This window comes from Amblyraja radiata, chromosome 41 (genome assembly GCF_010909765.2).
Source record: "Amblyraja radiata isolate CabotCenter1 chromosome 41, sAmbRad1.1.pri, whole genome shotgun sequence".
Taxonomy (NCBI): Eukaryota; Metazoa; Chordata; class Chondrichthyes; order Rajiformes; family Rajidae; genus Amblyraja; species Amblyraja radiata.
The window spans coordinates 12,720,536-12,742,642 of NC_045996.1; the positions used below are offsets into that span (position 1 = coordinate 12,720,536).

Sequence of the window (22,107 nt, forward strand, 5' to 3'; positions counted from 1 at the left end):
ATACATACACACATACATACATATACATGTACATATATACATACATACATATACACACATACACATATACATAACATATATGTACATACAGTACACACATACACATCAATCAATTCAGCTTGCTTTATTTATGTATTGTATTTATTTACCTTTCTTGTACATCAGTGGAGCTGCACTCTAAATCTCGTTGCACTGACGTGCAATGACAATAAAAGATATATTATTATATTACAAATTAAAAAATCAAAAGCCAATTTCAACAATCTATCGTTTACAGTGCACCATGTTTACATATTCTGTTGTGTTGCTTCCAGTAAGAATGTGGGAATGTTCCATCTGGGACACATGATGACAATAAAACACTCTTGCCTATGCTTCTATGTTTGAGAGGCAAGGACAAGTTGGACTACAAGTCCCAGGGTAGCCTGGTGTTGGGACGGCTGGAGTCGCGCAGCCGCTCACAGGGGCTGCGGGGGTTTGGCCGAGTCAGCGGCGGAAAGGGAAGCCTCGCCACAGAATAAAACATCACATTTTCTCAGTGCACAGAGAGTCAAAACACAAAAAATACATCCCTATTTAAACAACAAAAAAACACGCGCAAGAAGCCGCAAAAGGAGCGTAACCATGGTAAGTGATCGTTTGCATGTTGACATAAAGTAAATGCACAGTGAGGCCTGGACCAAGCCTAGCAGTGAGATTATTCATGTAAGAAAATTAAGTAAAACATCACGAAAATCTACTCTATCCTTCAAAAAGAAGTAACGCCTTTTATGTAACTGTGTTTTGCATCCATGTAGATGACTATGCTTGAGGCCTTGTCACTTTATCAAGCTAAAATCATCCTTAATAGTGTTTTGAATGGATGTTTTATGCACCATATTTGTGTAGATGGCTGTCACCGTCCGTGCATTGGGATCGATAACAGAACTATCGGGAATTATTGAACAGGCTAATGTATTCTTTGGAAGCGAGAAGGTTGAAGGGTGACCTGTTAGATGCTTTCAAGAGATGATAGATAGCCCCATGTGGGTGAGATGAGAACCAGGAATAAAAGTTAGCAATAAATCGAACAGTGAATTCTTGAATGCTTAAAGAATAATGCTTCCTAACAATAAAATAAACTTAATTTTTTATTACTCTTGAGGTATCAGATCACCTCAAAGTGTTTTACAGCCAATTAAGTACTTTTGAGGCATTAGCACTCTGGTAAAAAGTGTGGTAACCAATTTGCACACAGCAAGAACAGTGTGATAATGACATAAGATCTATTCTGTTTTACTTGATATAAATTCATAGGATTCACTAGTGGGCAGAGGGGGTTGCCTTACAAGGAAGGGCTGAGTTGAATGTATTAATGTTCCCAATGTTGGGCGAGTCCAGAACCAGGGGCCACAGTCTTAGAATAAAGGGGAGGCCATTTAGGACTGAGGTGAGAGAAAACCCGTTTTCACCCAGAGAGCTGTGAATTTGTGGAATTCCCTGCCACAGAGGGCAGTGGAGGCCAAGTCACTGGATGGATTTAAGAGAGTTAAATTGAGCTCTAGGGGCTGGTGGAATCAAGGGATATGGAGAGAAGGCAGGCATGGGTTATTGATTGGGGACGATCAGCCATGATCACAATGAATGGCGGTGCTGGCTCGAAGGGCCGAATGGCCTCCTCCTGCACCTATTTTCTATGTTGCTATGTATTCATACCAGTTGGTGTTTGAAAGAGCAAAACAAGTATAAACATTCTGGGGCAATTTTAGCAGGGTAGATGCCAAAATAAAATGTTGCCCTGGTTAAGTGAGTTAAGAAATGAGAGCATGATTTCAGTATGTAAATGAAATGAAGAGTATTGTGACTTGTTTGTCAATTTCTGTTCCAATACTGTCATCAAATATTTTTAAGGCCGACGTGGAAAGATGTTTGGACAATGAGAGACTCAACAATTATGAGGATCAGCCACAAGCTGGTGAATCCAAAGATCTAATCAATCTTTATTTATCAAATCAGAAAAGGCGCAAAGGGCCATGCTTTGCCTTTTGAGATACTGGGTAAAGGATAAATATTGGCTTGCATAGTGCATACTATTGTTGCAAAGAACAACATAGACACGGTTAAGTGGAAGATAGATGTGGGTGAAAGGAATAGAAGGATATGTTGATGTGATGGTGGATGAATATAGGTGGGAGAAAAATCCTGTGGAGCATAAGGATCATAATGAAGCAGATGGAGGCAGTGCCATAATCCTTTAATGTGAAATATTGTAAATACAGATGTGCAGAAATATCTGAACAGGACAGCACAATGTTGGAGCTGGTAAAGTGGCTGGATTCAATTCACAGCTGGATCGGGATTCAATCCTGACCTTCAGAGCTCTCTAGCAGAGTTTACCTGGTCTCCCAGTGACAGCATGGGATTCTTCCGGCTGCTCCAATTTCCTCCCAGCGGTAGAGTTGCTGCCTTACAGCGCCATAGACACAGGGCAGATCCGAACTACAAGTCCTTATCTGTACGTAGTTTGTACTTTCTCCTTGTGACCGCGTGGGTTTTCTCCAGGCACTACAGTTTCCTCACACATTCCAAAGATGTGCAAGTTTGTAGGTTAATTGGCTTCTGTAAAATTGTCTCTAGTCTGTAGGATAGAACTAGTGCACAGGGATCACTGGTCGACTTGGACTCGGTTGGCCGAAGACCCTGTGTCTATGCTGCATCTCTAAAACTAAAACCTGCCCTTGGTGTTGAATGGTTTGATTCCACAAGTTTGTATTCACATTGTATCATGTTCAAGAAGCTATTCCTCTTTGTCAGCGAGTAATTTTGGCCATGTTATGGAGGAATAATTCTTAGCTGTCTATCCTTTCCTTTGAACTATTTAGGATGTCCACTTGCATAAGGGCTCTCCGCATATGAACTCCCCATCCCTCTCCAGACTGCAGAAGCTAAATTTAATACTTGTTTTCCCAGAACACCCAAAATAAGCTAACTCAGCAAAGACTGTAGACAAAATATGATGCTATACTAGTCTGTATTTCTTAACCAACCATAGAGTAGACACAACAGGAACTTAGCATGTTGTAACACTTTAGCGCAAATCTTACACCAGTCAATGTAAGAACGATCATGCCCCATTTAACCACAGCATCTTACTAGTCAACACTCCTTGCAAAGCAATCGCTGATACCATTTTCACTTGTGTTAAGGGCCTGTCCCACTTTCATGACCTAACTCACAACCTCTGCCGAGTTTGCCGTTGATTCATACTCGCAGCATGGTCGTAGGTAGGTCGTAGGTAGGTCGTGATGCTAGTCGTAGGTACTCATGGCATCAAGTAGGTCGGGGCGTTTTTCTAGCCTGATGAAAAATGTCCATGAGTAAAAAAGGTTGTGAAAGTAGGAGAGGCCCTTTACTTTAGATGGACAATCTACTGAATAAGTTGGATGCTTGCGTGATATTGTTTAGATGTGGAGCTATTTCTCTGGAGCAACATTGTGATTTGTCCCTTTTCTTTAAAATCTGAAACTGTTGAGCTCGTAAAGTTATAAGTGATAGGAGCAGAATTAGCCCATTCGGCCCATCAAATATATTCCGCCATTCATTCATGGCTGATCTGTCTCTCCCTCCTAACCCCATTCTCCTGCCTTCTCCCCATAACCCTTGACACCCGTACCAATCAGGAATCTGTCTATCTCTGCCTTAAAAACATCCACAGATTCACCACCCTCTGACTAAAGAAATTCCTCCTCATCTCCTTCTTAAAGGAATGTCTTTTAATTCTGAGGCTATGATCTCTAGTCCTAGACACTCCCACTAGTGGAAACATCCTCTCCACATCCACTCTATACAAGCCTGCGTTAAGAATGTATTCTTTTCAATCTTGATCTACAAATTAATGCAGCAAAAAGGCAACGTGCATTCATCTCTGCTGCATCTGGAAATATGTTTGTAGCTCTGATGGACGATGTAATATGTGTCTCTCTCTACCATCCATGAGGGGAAAAAACACAGGATTATCTAAAGTCAGGAGTCTGGGGATTTACCAGACTTCCCATCTTCAACAATATGTTGGAAAGGTTGACTGCTGGTCATTACAGATAGTATGAGTATTGTCCCCTGCATACTATGCAGGTATGATCAAGGGGGTAATCAAGCTCCCACATCTGGGGGATCTCAGACCCTGGGTCGGGACTAGTCGAACCTTCTGTGACTGGAGCCTCCCGACATCAGTCTCTACCCGAGACTGCGAGCTCCTCAATGTTGAAATCCGCAGGCCGCAGTTGGAGCATCGATCACAAGCAAGGGGTCGCAGGCTCCGATGGTAAGTCCACGGCCCCGCGGTGGGGCTCAAAGTCAGTCTGGAACAAGGCCGCCAGATCCATGATGTTAGGCTGCAGAGCGACCGGAGATACGATCCGGAAAACAATCGCATCTCCGGCAAGGTAAGAGATCGAAAAAAGTTTCCCCCACCCCCCACATAAAACAAACCAGAGAACATTAACACATACTTTTAAAACTAACAAAAAAGTCTCCTCTTGGAGGCGTGACCTCTGTTGGTCTGGCAAAACGGATAATCCGGCAGGGCTTTGGAACCAAGGGTGCCGGAAAATCACGTACCAAGCATGTCAGCAATGAGATGGATACTGTTCAATTACCTGGAATTGAATATTCCCGACTACATTCTAGAAACCGTGCGTCATTTGTCCATTTGATTGACAAACATCCATGCTTGTCCTAAATGTTCATCCATGTTCACCAGAGCACCACAGCCATATGATGTGACATATACAAGATGCAATGTGGGCTCTTAGCTCATTTCTTTAACAGCACCACCCTCACAAGATTCATAATGTCCAGGACAATGCAGAGGCAGATGGGAGCACGGATGTTTCTGTGTCATACACCAGCTTTACTTTGAAATGTTGCTGTTCTTTCGTTATTGCCCAGTCAAATTCCTGGAACTCCCGACCCAACTGCAGGGTGGGACCACTGTCGGACTGCTGTGGGAGCACAAGGGTTGCAGTAGTTAAAAAAGGCAGACAAAAATGCTGGAGAAACTCAGCGGGTGCGGCAGCATCTATGGAACGAAGGAAATAGGCGACGTTTCGGGCCGAAACCCTTCTTCAGACTGATGCAGGGTGGGGGGGGGGTGGCAAGAAGAAAGGAATAGGAGGAGCCAGAGGGCTGAGGGAGAGCTGAGAAGGGGAGGAGACAGCAAGGGCTACCGGAAATTGGAGAAGTTAATGTTCAGGCCGCTGGGGTGTTGACTGCCCAAGCGGAATATGAGGTGCTGCTCCTCCAATCTCTGGCGTTGGAGGAGGCCCAGGACAGAAAGGTCAGATTCGAAATGGGAGGGGGAGTAGAAGTGCTGAGCCACAGGGAGATCAGGTTGGTTAATTCGGACCGAGCGGAGATGTTCGGCGCAACGATCGCCAAGCCTACACTTGGTCTCACCGATGTAGATGCAGTTCGCCTCCACCACCCTCTCAAGGGTGATTAGATAGTAGCAAGAACTGCTGACCCTTCCAGAAAAATGTATATGCCACTATTTTTCATAGTGAATTAAAAACAGGAAATTGAATTGTCATTTTCTCCACGGAGTTGTATATTCAGATGAAAATGCAACCTTTTCAAAGGTATAGAGATTGAAGCAGTACCATGGGACCAATTAGACTGGTTTTCAACAAGGCAGAGCATGAAGGCCAGAACAGTTTCCTTCTTATTATTATCTTGGGGTCCAAGTCCATTGCTACTTAGAAGTGGCAACACAAGCAGATAGATTTTTACGCAAGGCACATGGTATTCTTATCTTAATCGACCAGGGCATAAAGGTTCAGGAAGTCATGTTGCGGCCTTATTAAAACATATTTGGGCCTCAGTTGGAGTATTGTTTGCAGTTCTGGTTGCCGCATTACAGGAAGGATATAGAGGCTTTGCAGAGGGTGCAGAAGAGGTTTAGCAGGATGCTGCCAGGATTAGAGGGTGGTAGCTATAAGGAGAGGTTAGATGAACATGCATTGTTTTATAGACAACAGGTGCAGGAGTAGGCCAGTCGGCCCTTCAAGCCAGCACCGCCATTCAATGTGATCATGGCTGATCATCCCCAATCAGTACCCCGTTCCTGCCTTCTCCCCATATCCCCTGACTGCGCTATCTTTAAGAGCCGTAGCTAGCTCTCTCTTGAAAGTATCCAGAGAACCGGCCTCCACCGCCCTTTATAGCGTTTTCTTTGGAGCGTCTTTGGAGCCTGAGGGGAGACCTGCCAGAAGTTTATAAAGTTATAAGAGGCATAGATAGGGTGGGCATTCAGAACCTTTTTCCCAGTTTGGAAATATCAAATAATAGAGGGTGTGGCTGTGTGGTCAGAGGAAGAAAGTTAAAGGAGATGAGCGGAGCAAATTTTATAACAAGAATGGTGGGTGCCTGCCGGGGTGGGTGGTGGTAGAGACAGATACGACGATGACATTTAACACGCTTTTAGTTAGACCCACGGATATGCAGAGAACGGGGGAATATGGATCACATTCAGGGAGAATAGATTAATTTAATTTGGCATCATTTCCAGCACAGACATTGTGAGCTAAAATGTCTGTGCCTGTACAGTACTGTTGTATTTTAGTTATTTGTAGTCCCATTCATACATATGATTATGGATAATCTTGGATTATCTTACATAATATCAGTGCCAAAAAACAGAAAGATCCATTATAATGTCACTGAACCCTATTTGCTTTCATCTCTTTGATCCCCCAACTTGCACCCAACTCTATTCCGACTCTTTCATCGCACACTCAACTTGCTATTCCTTTATGTATCAAACTGTTTTCATTCTTGTGTATAGTACACTGCTGAAAGACTGATCCATGCCTTCATCTCCTCCCAACTGGACTACTGCAACTCACTTCTCCTTGGCATCAGCTCCACCTACATCAACCGACTCCAACTGGTCCAGAACGCAGCCGCCCGACTCATCACCCACACCAAATCCTGGCATCACATCACTCCAGTCCTCAAACAACTTCACTGGCTTCCCATCTCCCACCGGATCACCTACAAAATCCTTATCCTCACCTACAAAGCCCTCCACCATCTGGCCCCCCCATATCTCACTGACCTCCTCTCCCCTACCAACCCTCACAGTCCCTCAGATCCACATCAGCCGGTCTCCTCTCCATCCACAAGTCCAACCTCCGCAGTTTTGGGGACAGAGCCTTCTCCAGGGCAGCTCCCAGGCTCTGGAACTCCCTCCCCCAACTGATCCGCAATTCCGTGTCCCTCACCATCTTCCAGTCCCGCCTCAAGACCCATCTCTTCACCTCTGCCTATCCTTAGCCCCACGTCCCTCTCCCTTTTCATCTATGCATGAATTGCCTCATATTGTGTTTTGAATTGAATTCTGTCTTTACTTTGTGTACTAGTCATGTCTCTACTATTTATTTCATTCCCCTTATATGTTTTTCCTCTACCTGCTAAATTTTTGTAAGGTGTCCTTGAGACTCTTGAAAGGCGCCCATAAATAAAATTTATTATTATTATTATTATTAAATTGTTAGCTAAAGCTGTTTTTAACAGAACAATGTTATTTTCTATAATAACATTAGGTGTGTTTTAATGTGGTGTTGATAGGTTTTAATTATTGCAGATGGAATCATTTCAAATCAGTTTGTTGTACTTGATCTACTTCAACCTCATTTGAAATTTATTATGATTACATTTTAATTTTTGCAATGGCTGTCTAGTCCTCAATGACAATCTAAATTTGATTAATTTCATAAAGCAATTCTACAAAGAAATCATATCTCGCCATTGAACATTAGGCTAGATAGGAATTGACCTAAAAAACAAAGAGCAGGAGGAATTCAGCAGATCAGGCATGACAATAGACAATAAACAATAGACAATAGGTGCAGGAGTAGGCCATTCGGCCCTTCGAGCCAGCACCGCCATTCAATGTGATCATGGCTGATCATCCCCAATCAGTACACCGTTCCTGCCTTCTCCCCATATCCCCTGACTGCTATATTTAAGAGCCCCATCTAGCTCTCTCTTGAAAGCATCCAGAGAACCTGCCTCCACCACCCTCGAAGGCATCATCAATGGAGGGGCCAGGCTGCCTGAGTCACTGAGCTCCTCCAACACTTTGTGTTTTATTCAAGATTCAAGCATCTGCAGTTTCTTGTGTCTCCAAATATTGACCTAAATATCCTCCATAGTTGCCAGCTCATTGTCTCAGTTGATGCAGTCCCGTGTATACTATTAATTTAGTAGGGGTCTGCATCGCAAAGAGGATGTTGTGAAGTTCTCCAATGTAGGTCAGTAATGGTGCAAGGAAGATCTGGGCAGATATGTTATGAACCCCAAATTCTAAGCATTAAATGGTGTTAAATTCACCATTCTACTTTGAGAATAATACTTTAAGTTGGCAATTATAGGTGTTAGAATATTTTTTAAATAAAATAATTTCAGTATCATAAATGGACTGATCTGTCCCAGGGTTGTTTTAGGATATTGTTGCTTTTTCCTGAGGATTTCCTAACTTGAAACAAGTTTCCCACCCAGCATTACCAAGCACCAGCCTCATTAGAGACTCAATCAGTATTGTGTCCTGTGCCCCTGAGTAAGCAGACACGACTTCCTGGCCAATGCCAACATTTCATGGAGCCTCCTGCATGGAAAAAAGACTTAGCAATGGTTTCTTTATAAACAAAAATAGAATCTGTTTTAATTTAAATATGCGTCCATTTTTGCAAACTAACATTAAAATCCATCTCAATCGGTGTTGAATTTACATTGGCGCAGAGGTAGAGCTACTGCCTTACAGCGCCACAGATCCGGGTATGATCCTGACTACGGGTGCTGTCTGTACAGAGTTTGTACGTTCTCCCCGTGACCTGCATGGGTTTTCTCCGAGATCTTCGGTTTCCTCCCACACTCCAAAGGCACACAGATTTGTACGTTAATTGGCTTGGTATGAATGTAAAATTATCCCTAGTGTGTGTAGGATAGTGTAAGTGTGCGGGGATCGCTGGTCGTTGCGGACTTGGTGCGCTGAAGGGCCTGTCTGCGTGTGGTATCTCTAAACAAATTCACAATAATAAAGTAGATTAGTTGATGACAATAACCCAATTGTGCTTTATTGGATGCCATCGGCGTTGAGTTACACGAGATCCAAATGAACGATTCATGATTTGCCAAGTCCAATATATTTTGCAATAATGTGAACAGTTGAAATCTGAAATGAATAGTTTGGGTTATTTTAGAGATACATAGTGGAAACTGGCCCTTCGGCCCAACACGCCTGTGCCGACCAACGAATACCCCTACACTACTTCTATCTTACACCAGGGAAGTGTGAGGTGGTGAATTTTGGGACGTCTAACAAGGGCAGGACCTACACAGTGAATGGTAGGCCTCTGGGAGTGTTGCAGAGCAGAGGGATCTAGGAATGCAGGTGCATGGTTCCTTGAAGGTCGAGTCGTAGGTAGATGAGGTGGTCAAAAAGGCTTTTGGCACAATGACCTTCATCAGTCAGAGTATTGAGTATGGAAGTTGGGAGGTCATTGAGCAGTTGTATAAGACGTTGGTGAGACTGCATTTAGAATATTGTGTTCAGTTCTGGGCACCATGTTATATGATATTCTCAAGGGTTCAGCAAAGATTTACAAGGATGTTGCCAGGACTAGAGGGTGTGAGCTATCGGGAGAGGTTGAGTAGGCCAGGTCTCTATTCCCTGGAGCGCAGGAGGATGAGGGGTGATCTTATACAGGTGTTTAAAATCTTGAGAGGAATAGATCGGGTCGATGCACAGAGTCTCTTGCCCAGAGTAGGTGAATCAAGGACCAGATTCATAGGTTCAAGGTAAAGGGGAAAGGATTTAATAGGAATTTGAGGGGTAATTTTTTCACACAAAGGGTGGTGGGTGTATGGAACGAGCTGCTGGAAGAGATAGGTGAGGCAGGTACTTTTGTAACGTCTCAGAAACATTTAGACAGGTACATGGATAGGACAGGTTTGGAGGGATATGGGCCAAACGCGGGCAGGTGTGACTAGTGGAGCTGGGACACGTTGGTCGGTGTGGGCAAGTTGGGCTGAAGGGCCTGTTCCAGTGCTGTAAGACTCTTGGTGTACAAGCTGGAATGGAAAACTGTTAAATGATGCTTCTAGCTAAGACTGCTGTTATCCATATGATATTATCGCTGATGAAAGAAAGTGTATTATTTTTATTTGAATTGAAGTTTTCTTGCATTGCGACTAAACCACCCAGTCATTTATATAATTATTCTAATTACAGATATGCAAATTAGGTGCAGTTAAGCTCAAACAAAGTGACATCTTAAATAAAGAGAAATCTAATTCCATTTGAGAAAATAAGTAATGATAGTGTTCAGACATGTATTATCTGTATCCGTTACATTAATCTGGACTCCCACAAAGTTTGTTTGGGTGCATTTCAACCTTAGTACATTGAATGGAGTTTAAATGTTGAAATCTTTCCTCCCTAACTTGTTATTAATGGCACGAAATTTGCAAATGTTTCTCAAAGGATAAACTGTAGAATACAAGTCATTCAAAATGTGAATACTTATAACAATAGAAGTAGAGGTTCTCATTTTCTCTCCTGAACCAAAGAGAGGAAGAGTTGGCCACATTTTTGTTTAGTTTAGAGATACAGCGTAGAAACAGGCCCTTCGGCCCACAGAGTCCGCACCGACCAGCGATCCCCGCACATTGACACCACCCTGCACACACTAGGGACAAGCCAATTAACCTACAAACCTGTACGTCTCTGGAGTGTGGGAGGAGACCGAAGATCTCGGAGAAAACTCATGCAGGTCACGGGAGAACGTACAAACTCCATACAGACAGCACCCGTAGTCAGGATCGAACCCGGGCCCCTGGTGCTGTAAGGCAGTAGATCTCGCGCCACCGTATTTCCAGTTAACCCCAGAGAATCTCATGTTGGGATGAGAATGGAAAATGCTGTAATTACACAGCAAGTCAAGCAGCATCCATGATGAGAGAAACCGAGTTCATGTGTTGGATGGATGATCTTTCATTGTCATTTGGTGGGATATTGTGGCAGGGAGTGCCAAAAAGTAACAGGATGCAAACATTCTTTTCAATCTTTTTCTGCAGATTTATTTTTCTCTCCCTTCCTGTAATTCAGCTTTCATTGGCTCCTCTTACTCTCAATTCTCCTCCCATATCAACAGGAATGGAGACAAAAGAGACTAGATGCTGAAAAAACAAATTGGTGGAGGAACTCAGCAAAAACCAAGAATAGGCTGTGTCATTTATTCTCACCTCAAAATCTTCTCCTTGTTCTCTGCTCCTCCCCCATTTCTCTGGAATGGAAAATGTGTTCAATTTCTAACTTTTCCAAGTTATCAACCTTGAAACATGAGCTCTAAGTTCTCTCTCCCTCTGCGGATGCTGCCTAACCTGTGAAGTATTTCCAGCGTTTCTTTAAATTAGAGTTCCGCACTATAAGGATGGCATTTAAAAGACTAGTAGAAATATTAGGAGACAAGGAACTGCAAGTGCTGGCTTACAAAGAAAAAAGACACAAGATGTAATGCACCAGATCAGGCAGCATCTCTGGAGAACATGGATAGGTGACGTTTTAGTTCAGGAACCTTTGTCGGCCTGATTTAATAGGAAAGATTTAATAAGAACCTGAGGGGCAACCTTTTCACGCAGAGGGTATATGGAATAAGCTGCCAGAGGAGGTAGCTGAGGTAGGTACTATGAGAACCTTTAAAAGGAAATCTTTATTTGGAGAGGTACATGAATAGGAAAGATTTAGAGAGACATGGGACAAAAATGGGCAAGTGGTTGAGATATGTGCGAAGGAACTGCAGGTGCTGGTCGAAACTGAAGATAGTCACAAAAAGCTGGAGTAACTCAGCGGGACAGGCAGCATCTCTGGAGAGAAGGAATGGGTGACGTTTCGGGTCGAGACCCTTCCAAACCACCTATGGTTAAACCTTTAAATTAATTCCATGTTGGTGACCCTCTGTCTCAAAATGGTTTCCAGATACCCACGTTCCAGCTCAACTTGTTATTCCCACACTTATAACGGTGGAGTGCATTTGAGAGTAAGGACACAAATAGCTAGGCAAAGGAACTTTTTTTTTAGCAGCAGTACACTTGGGTAGGCGCCAAGGTGTATTTGAGTGAAGGGGAGAATATAGGTGGCTGTGATATTTTTGTAATGTTTTTAATACGTAAAAGTTTTTTTTTGGTCTATAAACTGTTATTTAATTGTACGGGGTAATTAAAATAAAATCTTCTATTGCTTGAGGAAAAGAAGGTTGGGTGTACCTTTTATAAGCCTGTAATCACTGAGTCAGATGTCCTCCCCACTTCCATCAGAAAACCACAGACCTTTTCATAGCAACATGTCAAAGGTGGGGTGCACCCCACCGTCTTAGAAAGCGTTCTAAATAAAGCATCCAAAGGTAACCACGGAATGTAGCAGTCACTGCAACGGTCCATCAAGTTAGCTGAGATCATTGTGGTCTTAAAGCCCTGTCCCACAGTACGAGTTCATTACAAGAGCTCTCCCGAGTTTTAAATAAATCAAACTCGTGGTAAGCACGGAGAATGAATGTAGCGGGTACGTCGGAGCTCGGGGGCGTCTCTTGCCGGCTCGTAACGCGAACGGCATGTGCTTGGGAAGACTCGCTAACGGCAGGTAAGCTCGGGAAGACTCGTGAAGATTTTTCAACATGTTGAAAAATGTCCACGAGAGCCCTGAGTACCGACGAGTGTCCATTACCATAAATCTCCGAGTTCGAATCAGGGCAAACTCGGGAGAGCTCTTGGAATGAGCTCGTACCGTGGGACAGGGGTTTTACCAAGAAGAAAGATCATTCCAGATTATAGGTTCTGATCACCATCCAATGGCTCCTATTGGAAAGTGCACATGTGTGGATATTGTGGGAGGGGGGGGGGGAGGGAACAGGAATGAAGACAAAAGAGACTGGATGCTGAAAAAACAAATTGGTGGAGCAAAAAGCAAGAATAGTCTTGTTTGTGGTGGAAATGTTTGCTGTCCAATTTCATACTTGAAAATATTGTCAGTTAGATCTGTTGGAGGAACACTGTACAACTGTACAACCTTCAGTCTGAAGAAGTGCCCCGACCCAAAATGTCCCCTAAGGTCTTACAGTGTGGTAACAGTCCCTTTGGCCCAACTTGACCACACCGGCCAACATGTCCCATCAACACTAGTCCCACCTGCCTGCATTTGGCCCATATCCCTCTGAACCTGTCCTATCCATGTACCTGTCTAAACATTGGAATAGTCAGTCCTGCCTCAACTACCTCCTCTGGCAGCTCGTTCCATACACCCACCCATACACTAAGAGCAAAAGTTGCCTTTTAAGATCCTATTAAATCTTGCCCCATCTCACCTTAAACATATGTCCTCTTGTTTTTAATTCCCCTACCCTGGGTAAAAGACTGTGCATTCCCCCTCTCTATTCCCCGCTTGATTTTATACACCTCTTTAACATCACCCCTCGGACTCGTGCGCTCCAAGGAATAAAGTCCTAAAACTAAAGTAATTCACAAACTATTCATAACATTTTGAAACATTTCCTCTGCTGGCTGCTAATTTGCACAATGCAAAAATCGTAGCTGTAAAAGGCAAGATATTAATCTGTGAATTCATTTTGGTGTTGTTGATTAAGGGAGATTGCAACAAAATATTCTTTTGGGACCCATAAATAAAACAGAAAAATCATGCAGCCTCTTCATTTATTTCCCTTTCTCTTTTCAGATCCGTTTCATCCTTATTCAAAACCGTGCTGGCAAAACCCGTCTGGCTAAGTGGTACATGCAGTTTGACGACGATGAAAAGCAGAAGCTCATCGAGGAGGTTCACGCTGTTGTGACTGTTCGTGACGCGAAACATACCAACTTTGTGGAGGTACACTAACGACTGCAGTTCTGAGATTGCAATGGTCAGGCAGGCACGGTGGCGCAGCGGTAGAGTTGCTGCCTTACAGCGCTTGCTGCACCAGAGACCCGGGTTTGATCCCGACTACGAGTGCTGTCTGTACGGAGTGTGTACCAAAGATCCTATAGCGAGCAAGATAGTCCACTCTACCAAAAAGACGTAGTACGGTGATGGGCAAATTCATGGGTAATTTTCGGCCCCATTTCCGTAACCGGCTTCTGTCTCTGCACCAAAGATCCCTTAGGATAATAGTGCGGAGACGGAAGCCGGTTACGGAAACATCCTCGTAAAAATAGAAGTTCTTTTGGTAAAAATCTTCTCCTCATTTTCAGAATTTTAATTTATTAACACAAACTGTTCCCCCGCAACGTTGATTACACAGCGAGTCGGGTCAAGTTACGAAATGGATGAAAAAAAGGCCCACGTTCTGTTCCGTTGCGTACTACACGTCAGCCCATTGCATTTAGCAGGAGTGGTCTATCTTGCTCCACTATAGGATCTTTGGTGTGTACGTTCTCCCCGTGACCACTGGGTTTTCTCCGCAATCTTCGGTTTCCTCCCACACTCCAAAGATGCACAGGTTTGTAGGTTAATTGGCTTGGTATAAGTGTAAATTGTCCCCAGTGTGTGTAGGGTAGTGTTTCGAGATCACTGGTTGGTGCGGACTCGGTGGGCCGAAAGGCCTGTTTCCGCGCTGTATCTCTAAAACTACACCAGTATGTAATTCTCCATCTGCAAATATAAAATTAGTGTTATGCTTGCATCCATTACATTATATCCCTTATATTATCAGACACATGAACATTTATATACAGACATGCATATGTCGTCAATATAATTTGACTAACATGATGATAAACGCAAACTATGTTAAGGTTTGCCAATCTTTAGTTTCATGGCATTGCCAAAAGAAAAAATTATCCCTCAGATTCCTATTAAATCTTTTCCCCTTCACCTTAAACCTCGATTCACCTACTCTGTGCAAGAGTCTCTGTGCATCTACCCGATCTATTTCTCTCATGATGTAGTACAGGTTGAACCAGGCCATTGCTGACTAAAATCACTCCTGTGAGGGATAGCAATCCATTGCTTTAGATTTGAAGCTTGTTTTTTAACCCAATTGACTTCATTCTTATCCTGCAGGCATGGTCCTTGGATAGCTTATCCCTCAGGTTATCATTCAAATGCTTGGCGTGATGGTGCAATTTATGACAAGCTATTCCTTCAAATCCTTTCCTCATACAAACTTTAACAGTGAACCCTCTTTAGCAAGACTCTCATATTGTCGAAGATAGACACAAAAACCTGGAGTAACTCATCAGGTCAGACAGCATCTCCGGAGAAAAGGAATTGGTGACGTTTCGGGTTGAGACCCTTCTTCAGGCTGAGAGTCGGGAGATCACCTACCTCCAGTGATCACTTAATGGTTGAATGGTGCTTGGATTGCCACGTGCAAAGTGCAAACGCACAATTAAATTATTTTCTTACAAACAATCCAGTAGAGTATTGCCATATCTAAGCACATCCCCGATTTAGCAAATTGTATGGAAAAAGTCTACTGATCCCACATGCAAGAGGCGCCATGTTTTAACGCCATTCCCAATCCACGCTCTGGGTATTATGAGCGGTGCCCGTTCCAGGCGAGTCCCAGGCTGCTGTGGCCGCGGGCCTCCAGCCGCCGCCTTCCCTCGGACCTGCGAACCGGCATCCCTCTCCTTGCACGTCCACCTTTGTGCCCCGGGCTCCGAACCAACCCTGGCCCCTTGGGCTCTTGAGTCAAGTGTAACACCTCCATTTGCTACCACAACTGAGATCAACTAATGAGCATCAAACCTTTTTCGGGTTACTTAACAGCAGACAGTGAAGTCATCATCAAAGGGGAAAAGAAACGCAGTGTACTCAGTTGGCAAATACTACTGAGTATTTAAGCGGAAAATCGTTAATTCACACAAGGGCCATCCCCCGTTAGAATGGGAGAATTAACGTTCCAACTTATTTTAGGGTTCCCTATATTGGTGCATTATAATGAAAATGGCTGACCAAATAGCCCTGATGCCAAGGCTGATAGTCTGTTGTTTAAAAATGGAGACCAACATCCAGAAAAACTACCCCTCGGACTGCAATATCTGCCCATCCATAGCCTTGGTAGGAAATATTTCAAAGTGGTGACACTGATGTATGAATAATGCTGGTTTAACTCTGTGGAGACATACCTAACATATAACTTGATTGCCTTTGGGTCATTAGTTTCACACACTGCTCCGATTAGCCCGATGCTGCCTTGCTGTTCGTTCACCATTTTGTTTACTCCATAGATGCTAGATGTGCTTTATTAATCCTTTTGTACTGGCAGTTTTTAGTGTCCATTTTATAAAAGCATACACTACAGTTTGTACTGTAGTACCAGTGAGCTAAACACAGTATGAGAGGTGAATTAAGATCCACTTCTGCTTTTTAAAAAAAAAAAAAAAAATCTGCTATTTTCTCTCCTCTTGGTGATGGGATTTATGTTGGGCACTCAGAAGCCTACAATCAGTCAGCTCAAGTGTCTTCCGAGATGTGATTTTACGTAGCCTGTGCTATTAGAAAGCACTCGTATCATTGAGGACAGCTAAAAGGTGAGGCTCCGCAAATCTATGGAACTAAATACCGCACCATATGGTAAACAAATCAAGAATACCCCAGCCCTTTGTCATCAGGGGAATATAGCGGTTTTTATATCATCCAGGGTCTCTTATCTATGTTGCAAAATAAACTCTAATCCTTTTCCCCGATAGTTTATGTCTCTCAAATGACTGATATTAATGTTTTGTAGTGTTCTCATTAAAGCTAAATCCATCAAAAACTACTAAAGCAGCCACTTTAAGCCCATTAATTCAAAACAAATATATATCCTGGTCATCTATGGATAATGGTTAAATCAACAATAACGGTTTTCATTTCAGACTCCACATGACAAACTTCAAGGCATGAGTGATGCGAGTAATACAACGTGGCCAATATATGAGATTTACACCCGTTCAATCCTATTGTAGTTTTGGCAGCTTAGTTCATGAAGGAGAGCATTCGAAAAGCTTAAATCAATGTTCAAATCAAACTGTAACAACCATGGAGTTTAAATTTGACTACTTTTTACTCCAGAATTTAGAGCGGCACAGCGGTAGAGTTGCTGCCTTACAGAGGCAGAGACCCGGGTTCGATCCTGGCCACGGGTGCTGTCTGTACAGAGTTTGTACCTTCTCCCTGTGACCGGCCACGGTGCTCCAGTTTCCTTTTACATTCCAAAGACATGCAGGTTTGTAGGTCAATTGGCCTCTGTAAACTGCCCTTAGTGTGTAGGGTGCAAAACTTGGATAACAGAACCAGTGTGAGCGGGTGGACAAAAGTGCTGGATGGGAAGATGTGGCAAGTGGTGGGGTCACGTTGGAGGTGACAAAAATGACGGAGGACTATTTGTTGTATGTGACGTCTAGTGGGGTGAAAGGTGAGGACTAGGGGGACTCTGCCCTTGTTACGAGTGGGGGGATGGGGAGAGAAAGCAGTGTTACGGGGTATGGAAGAGACCCTGGTGAGAGCCTCATCTATAGTAGGGGAGGGGAACCCCCGTTTCCTGAAGAATGAGGTCATTTCCGATGCCCTGGTGTGGAACACCTACTCCTGGGAGCAGATACGGCGTAGACGGAGGAATTGGGAGTAGGGGATGGAGTCCTCACAGGAAGCAGGGTGGGAAGAAGAGTAGTCTAGATAGCCATGGGAGTCGGTGGGTTTATAGTGCTTATATATATATGGTCAGAAGTCTATCACCTGCGAGGGGGTGATTGTTGCGCTGCGCGAACTCGGTGGTAAGAGGGGCCTGTTTCCATGCTGTATCTCTAAAGTATGAAACTACCAGACCAGCAAACAAGTCCACTGGTTCACTTTCAACAAGGAAAGCTGCTGACCTCACCAGGTCTCGAGAACTCTGTGACTGCATACTCCTAGCAAAGTAATTCACCGATTAGTTGCCCTCTGAGGCAATTGAAATTCAAAGGATCAGCAGTGGACATTTTGTCAGCAACACTCGTATCCAGATTTTTAAAGATATTTTTCAATTGAAGTCATTCCAGGTGGTCCTGATAGGTGTGCCAACCTGCGGATAGCAGGTCTGAGCTAAATAACTGGCAAAACAGCTGCCCTGCCATCTTGGAATACAAAGCCAGTCTGGAAACTGTCTCCCTATTTGTCCCAGCAACTGCGCTGAGCCAGAAATATCGAGGGTGGGCAATAACTTAAAAAAAATAATTGAACTAAAGGACGTAAGATCAAACAAGATTGAAAAAAAGCTAGTTGATGCATAGATTAGCATTCCCTCACTCCATCCTTCTGCTGTTAAACTAGGTTTGGCTCAGCACATTTTTGTACAATTCATAGAATGTTTAGATTTTCACACTGCATTGAATCAGCGTGTTGGCAGCAAGACTTTTCTTATTATGCCAGTAACATCATTTGTATTCCTTCCTGTCCTAAAGCCCTCAATGGGATACCTGTTCCAAGGATAGTAATGGCACATTGGTACTTTGCCCAAGTGGCTATTAACAGTGAATGCCAATATTCAACTATGTGGACAGTGTCCATGCTTAGCTACCACCAATATGCTTCTGGGAGGTATAACTGTAGTTATCAGGGTTGAGTGTCCTGTCCAACTCCCTCTAGATATACCCACATTAGTGATATTGTGGAACAATCATATTATTGCCCAGCTAGGATCCACAATGACAGTTAAACAAAGAACAAGCCTACATCCACTCTGTCTTCTGGCAATGAGTCAAAGTCGTTGTGGCAGCTAGTGAACCAGGTCACTGGCATCATAAGGTAGACAAAAATGCTGGAGAAACTCAGCGGGTGCAGCAGCATCTATGGAGCGAAGGAAATAGGCAACGTTTCGGGCCGAAACCCTTCTTCAGACTGATGGGGGGTGGAGGGGAGAAGAAAGGAAAAAGGAGGAGGAGGAGCCCGAGGGCAGGGGGATGGGAGGAGACAGCCCGAGGCCTGAGGAAGGGGAGGAGACAGCAAGGGCTAACAAAATTGGGAGAATTCAATGTTCATGCCCGCAGGATGCAGACTCCCCAAGCGGAATATGAGGTGCTGTTCCTCCAATTTCCGGTGTTGCTCACTCTGGCCATGGAGGAGACCCAGGACATAGGTCGGATGGGGAATGGGAGGGGGGCATCATAAGTTCGTACGTCACAGGAGCAGAATTAGGCCATTCAGCCCATCGTGTCTACTACACTACTTATTCATGACGATGTATCTTTCCCTCCCGACCCCATTCTCCTACCCCCTCACCATAAACTTTGGCACCCACAGTATGAAAAGGCTGACCAACCTCCCTTCCGCTGACTCCATTTGCACCTCACGCTACCTCGGCAAGGCCACCGACATAATCAAGGATGAGTCGCACCCCCTTCTCCCATCGGACAAAAGGTATAGCGTGAAAACGCACACTTCCAGATTCAGGGACAATTTCTTCAAAACAGTTATCAGGAAACCGAACCATCCTACCAACTGGAGAGCAGTCCTGATAGCAGTACTATCTACCTTATTGGAGATCTTTGATCGGACTTTACTTGACTTCAGCTTGCACTAAGCGTTATTCATGTTATTCCCTTTGTCATGTATCTGTACACTGTGGACGGCTCGGTTGCAATCATATATTGTCTTTCCGCTGACTGGTTAGCACGCAGTGAAAGCTTTTCATTGTACCTCGGTACACGTGACAATAAACTGAACTCAAACTCAAATTGTAAGGAATACCAGCAAAAAAGGTTTTGCATCCCTGCACCATGAATGGTGATTTCCAGATTGCACTTGGTCACATTGTCGTTCACTATTACTGTCGCCTCCCCCAACCCTTGACATAGGGGGGTTTTCCCTCCTCCTGTCCCTTTCCACCTGCATGATCATTTAGCCGCTCTGATTCAGCAATAGACAGGACTTTCATATGAAGAAAAACTGGATAGACTCGGCTTGTACTCGCTAGAATTTAGAAGATTGAGGAGGGATCTGATAGAAACTTACAAAATTCTTAAGGGGTTGGACAGACTAGATGCAGGAAGATTGTTCCCGATGTTGGGGAAGTCCAGAACAAGGGGTCACAGTTTAAGGATAAGGGGGAAGTCTTTTAGGACCGAGATGAGAAAAAAAATATTCACAAAGTGTGGTGAATCTGTGGAATTCTCTGCCACAGAAGGTAGTTGAGGCCACAGTTCATTGGCTATATTTAAGAGGGAGTTAGATGTGGCCCTTGTGGCGAAAGGGATCAGGGGGTATTGAGAGAAGGCAGGTACAGGATACTGAGTTGGATGATCAGCCATGATCATATTGAATGGTGGTGCAGGCTCGAAGGGCCGAAGGGCCGAATGGCCTACTCCTGCACCTATTTTCTATGTTTCAACACAGGGCACTGACAGCTTCCTTGCCTGCCTTAACATATGACTGGGCGAGGAGAATAGAGTAGAGAATGGTGCGTGGTGATTGCTGCTGGCACAGACTCGGGACTGACTGGCTGCTAATGAATCATGAAGGAAATGCATAATGCTATTTCCACTCCAGAAACTGATTCAGCAAAAAGGGAGACGAAAAAAACACATAATACTCCAGATGGAGAGAAATGACATGGATTGTGGATCTGACCTGTTTTTTTCCATCACATATTGTGAACGGTTAAACAGGAATCAGAAGTCAGAAAGCTGATGGCATGGTGGAGCATTGTACCATCTGGTCCAATTGTGAGGCATCTGGATGGGCCCAGAAACAAATTGGGTTCAGTTGCCTCCATGGGTATTCTTCCCCAAGGCAGCAGATGAGACCCAAGGTAGGCTTCAGTGTCCCTGGGCTACGAAGGGAAAAATCAGCTGCTGAATGAAGCTCAAAACTGCATGCTTTAGGGGTAAGGATAGAATCAATTATAATCTGCTATAAAGCCCTCGTGGATTTCTTCTCCTTCACCTCTGCTTAACTTCCCTTCCCAAGGAGAGGAGGGGAGAGACTATACGCCTCTTTCTACCTCATAAATATTACAATCTGGTTTGGGAACTGCTCTGCCCAGGACAAGAAGGCTCTGCAGAGAGTAGTGCGTTCGGCCGAACTTCACTTGCCCCCCCCCTGCAGGAACTATACATCAGGAGGTGCAACTCCAGAGCCAATAAAATCATGGGAGACCCCTTCCACCCCAGCAACGGACTGTTCCAGCTGCTACGGTCAGGCAAACGCCTCCGTTGCCATGCTGTGGGAATGGAGAGGTTGAGAAGGAGTTTCTTCCAAGAGACCATTAGGACTGTAAACTCCTATCTCACCAGGGACTAACTTTACTGTACCACTCTGCTGCTTTTTTTAAAAATTGCTGTTTTTTCCCTTTTTCCATCCGCCCACAATATTTAATATGAAAAAGAATATGTGATTCTGTTACATTCTGTTATAGTCCGCGAGCATTGCCACTTTTCATTTCACTGCACATCTCGTATGTGAATGTGACGAATAAACTTGACTTGACTTGACTTGATATTTTCTCATATTTCTGACAATGTAGTAAGGCATTAGCTTATTGATCTCTGCTGGCTTTAGCCCAGTGGTTCTAAACCTTTTTGGCATACATACATGCATACGCGAACACAATACTGTATGTGGTATGTACCTTTGTTAGGTTCCTAAAAATAGGCTCAACAATATGGCAATTTGTATGACAGGCAAAAATAGACACAAGGTGCTGGAGTACCTCAGCAGTCAGGCAACATCTCTGGAGAACATGAATCGGTGATGTTTCAACCATGCTTCAGACTGATTGTGGTGGGGGGAGGAAAGCTGGAAGAGAAGTGGGGGGCAGGATAGTCTGGTGAGTGATAGGTGGATACAGGTGAGAGGAGGGGGGTTGATAGGCAGATGGTTGGGCAAAGGCGAGAGATGAGAAGATTAAAAAGTGTGAGATGAGAAGAGAAGTGTGAAGAAGAATTGTGTTGCCAGAGGAAGGAATATAGATGGGACGATGGGGAATGGAAGAAATGGGTGCAAATCCAGGGGGGGTACAGGGAAAAGAAGGGGGGGGGGGGAGTTGTTTGAAGGTTAATTACCAAAAATTGGAGAAACAATGTTCATACCATTAGGTTGTAAGATACCCAAGTGGATTA

General features: G+C 44.0%; 1 protein-coding gene across 1 annotated transcript in view; it reads left to right on the forward strand.

Moving 5' to 3' along the window:
* The first annotated feature begins 444 nt into the window (after positions 1-444).
* ap2s1 (adaptor related protein complex 2 subunit sigma 1) overlaps positions 445-22,107 on the forward strand; it is a 36,261-nt gene continuing 14,598 nt past the window's right edge. Inside the window, exons 1-2 of the mRNA XM_033014542.1 lie at positions 445-627; positions 13,766-13,915. Of these exons, the coding sequence (XP_032870433.1) occupies positions 625-627; positions 13,766-13,915 (153 nt within the window). The 5' untranslated portion in view covers positions 445-624. The remainder of the gene's footprint in view (positions 628-13,765; positions 13,916-22,107) is intronic.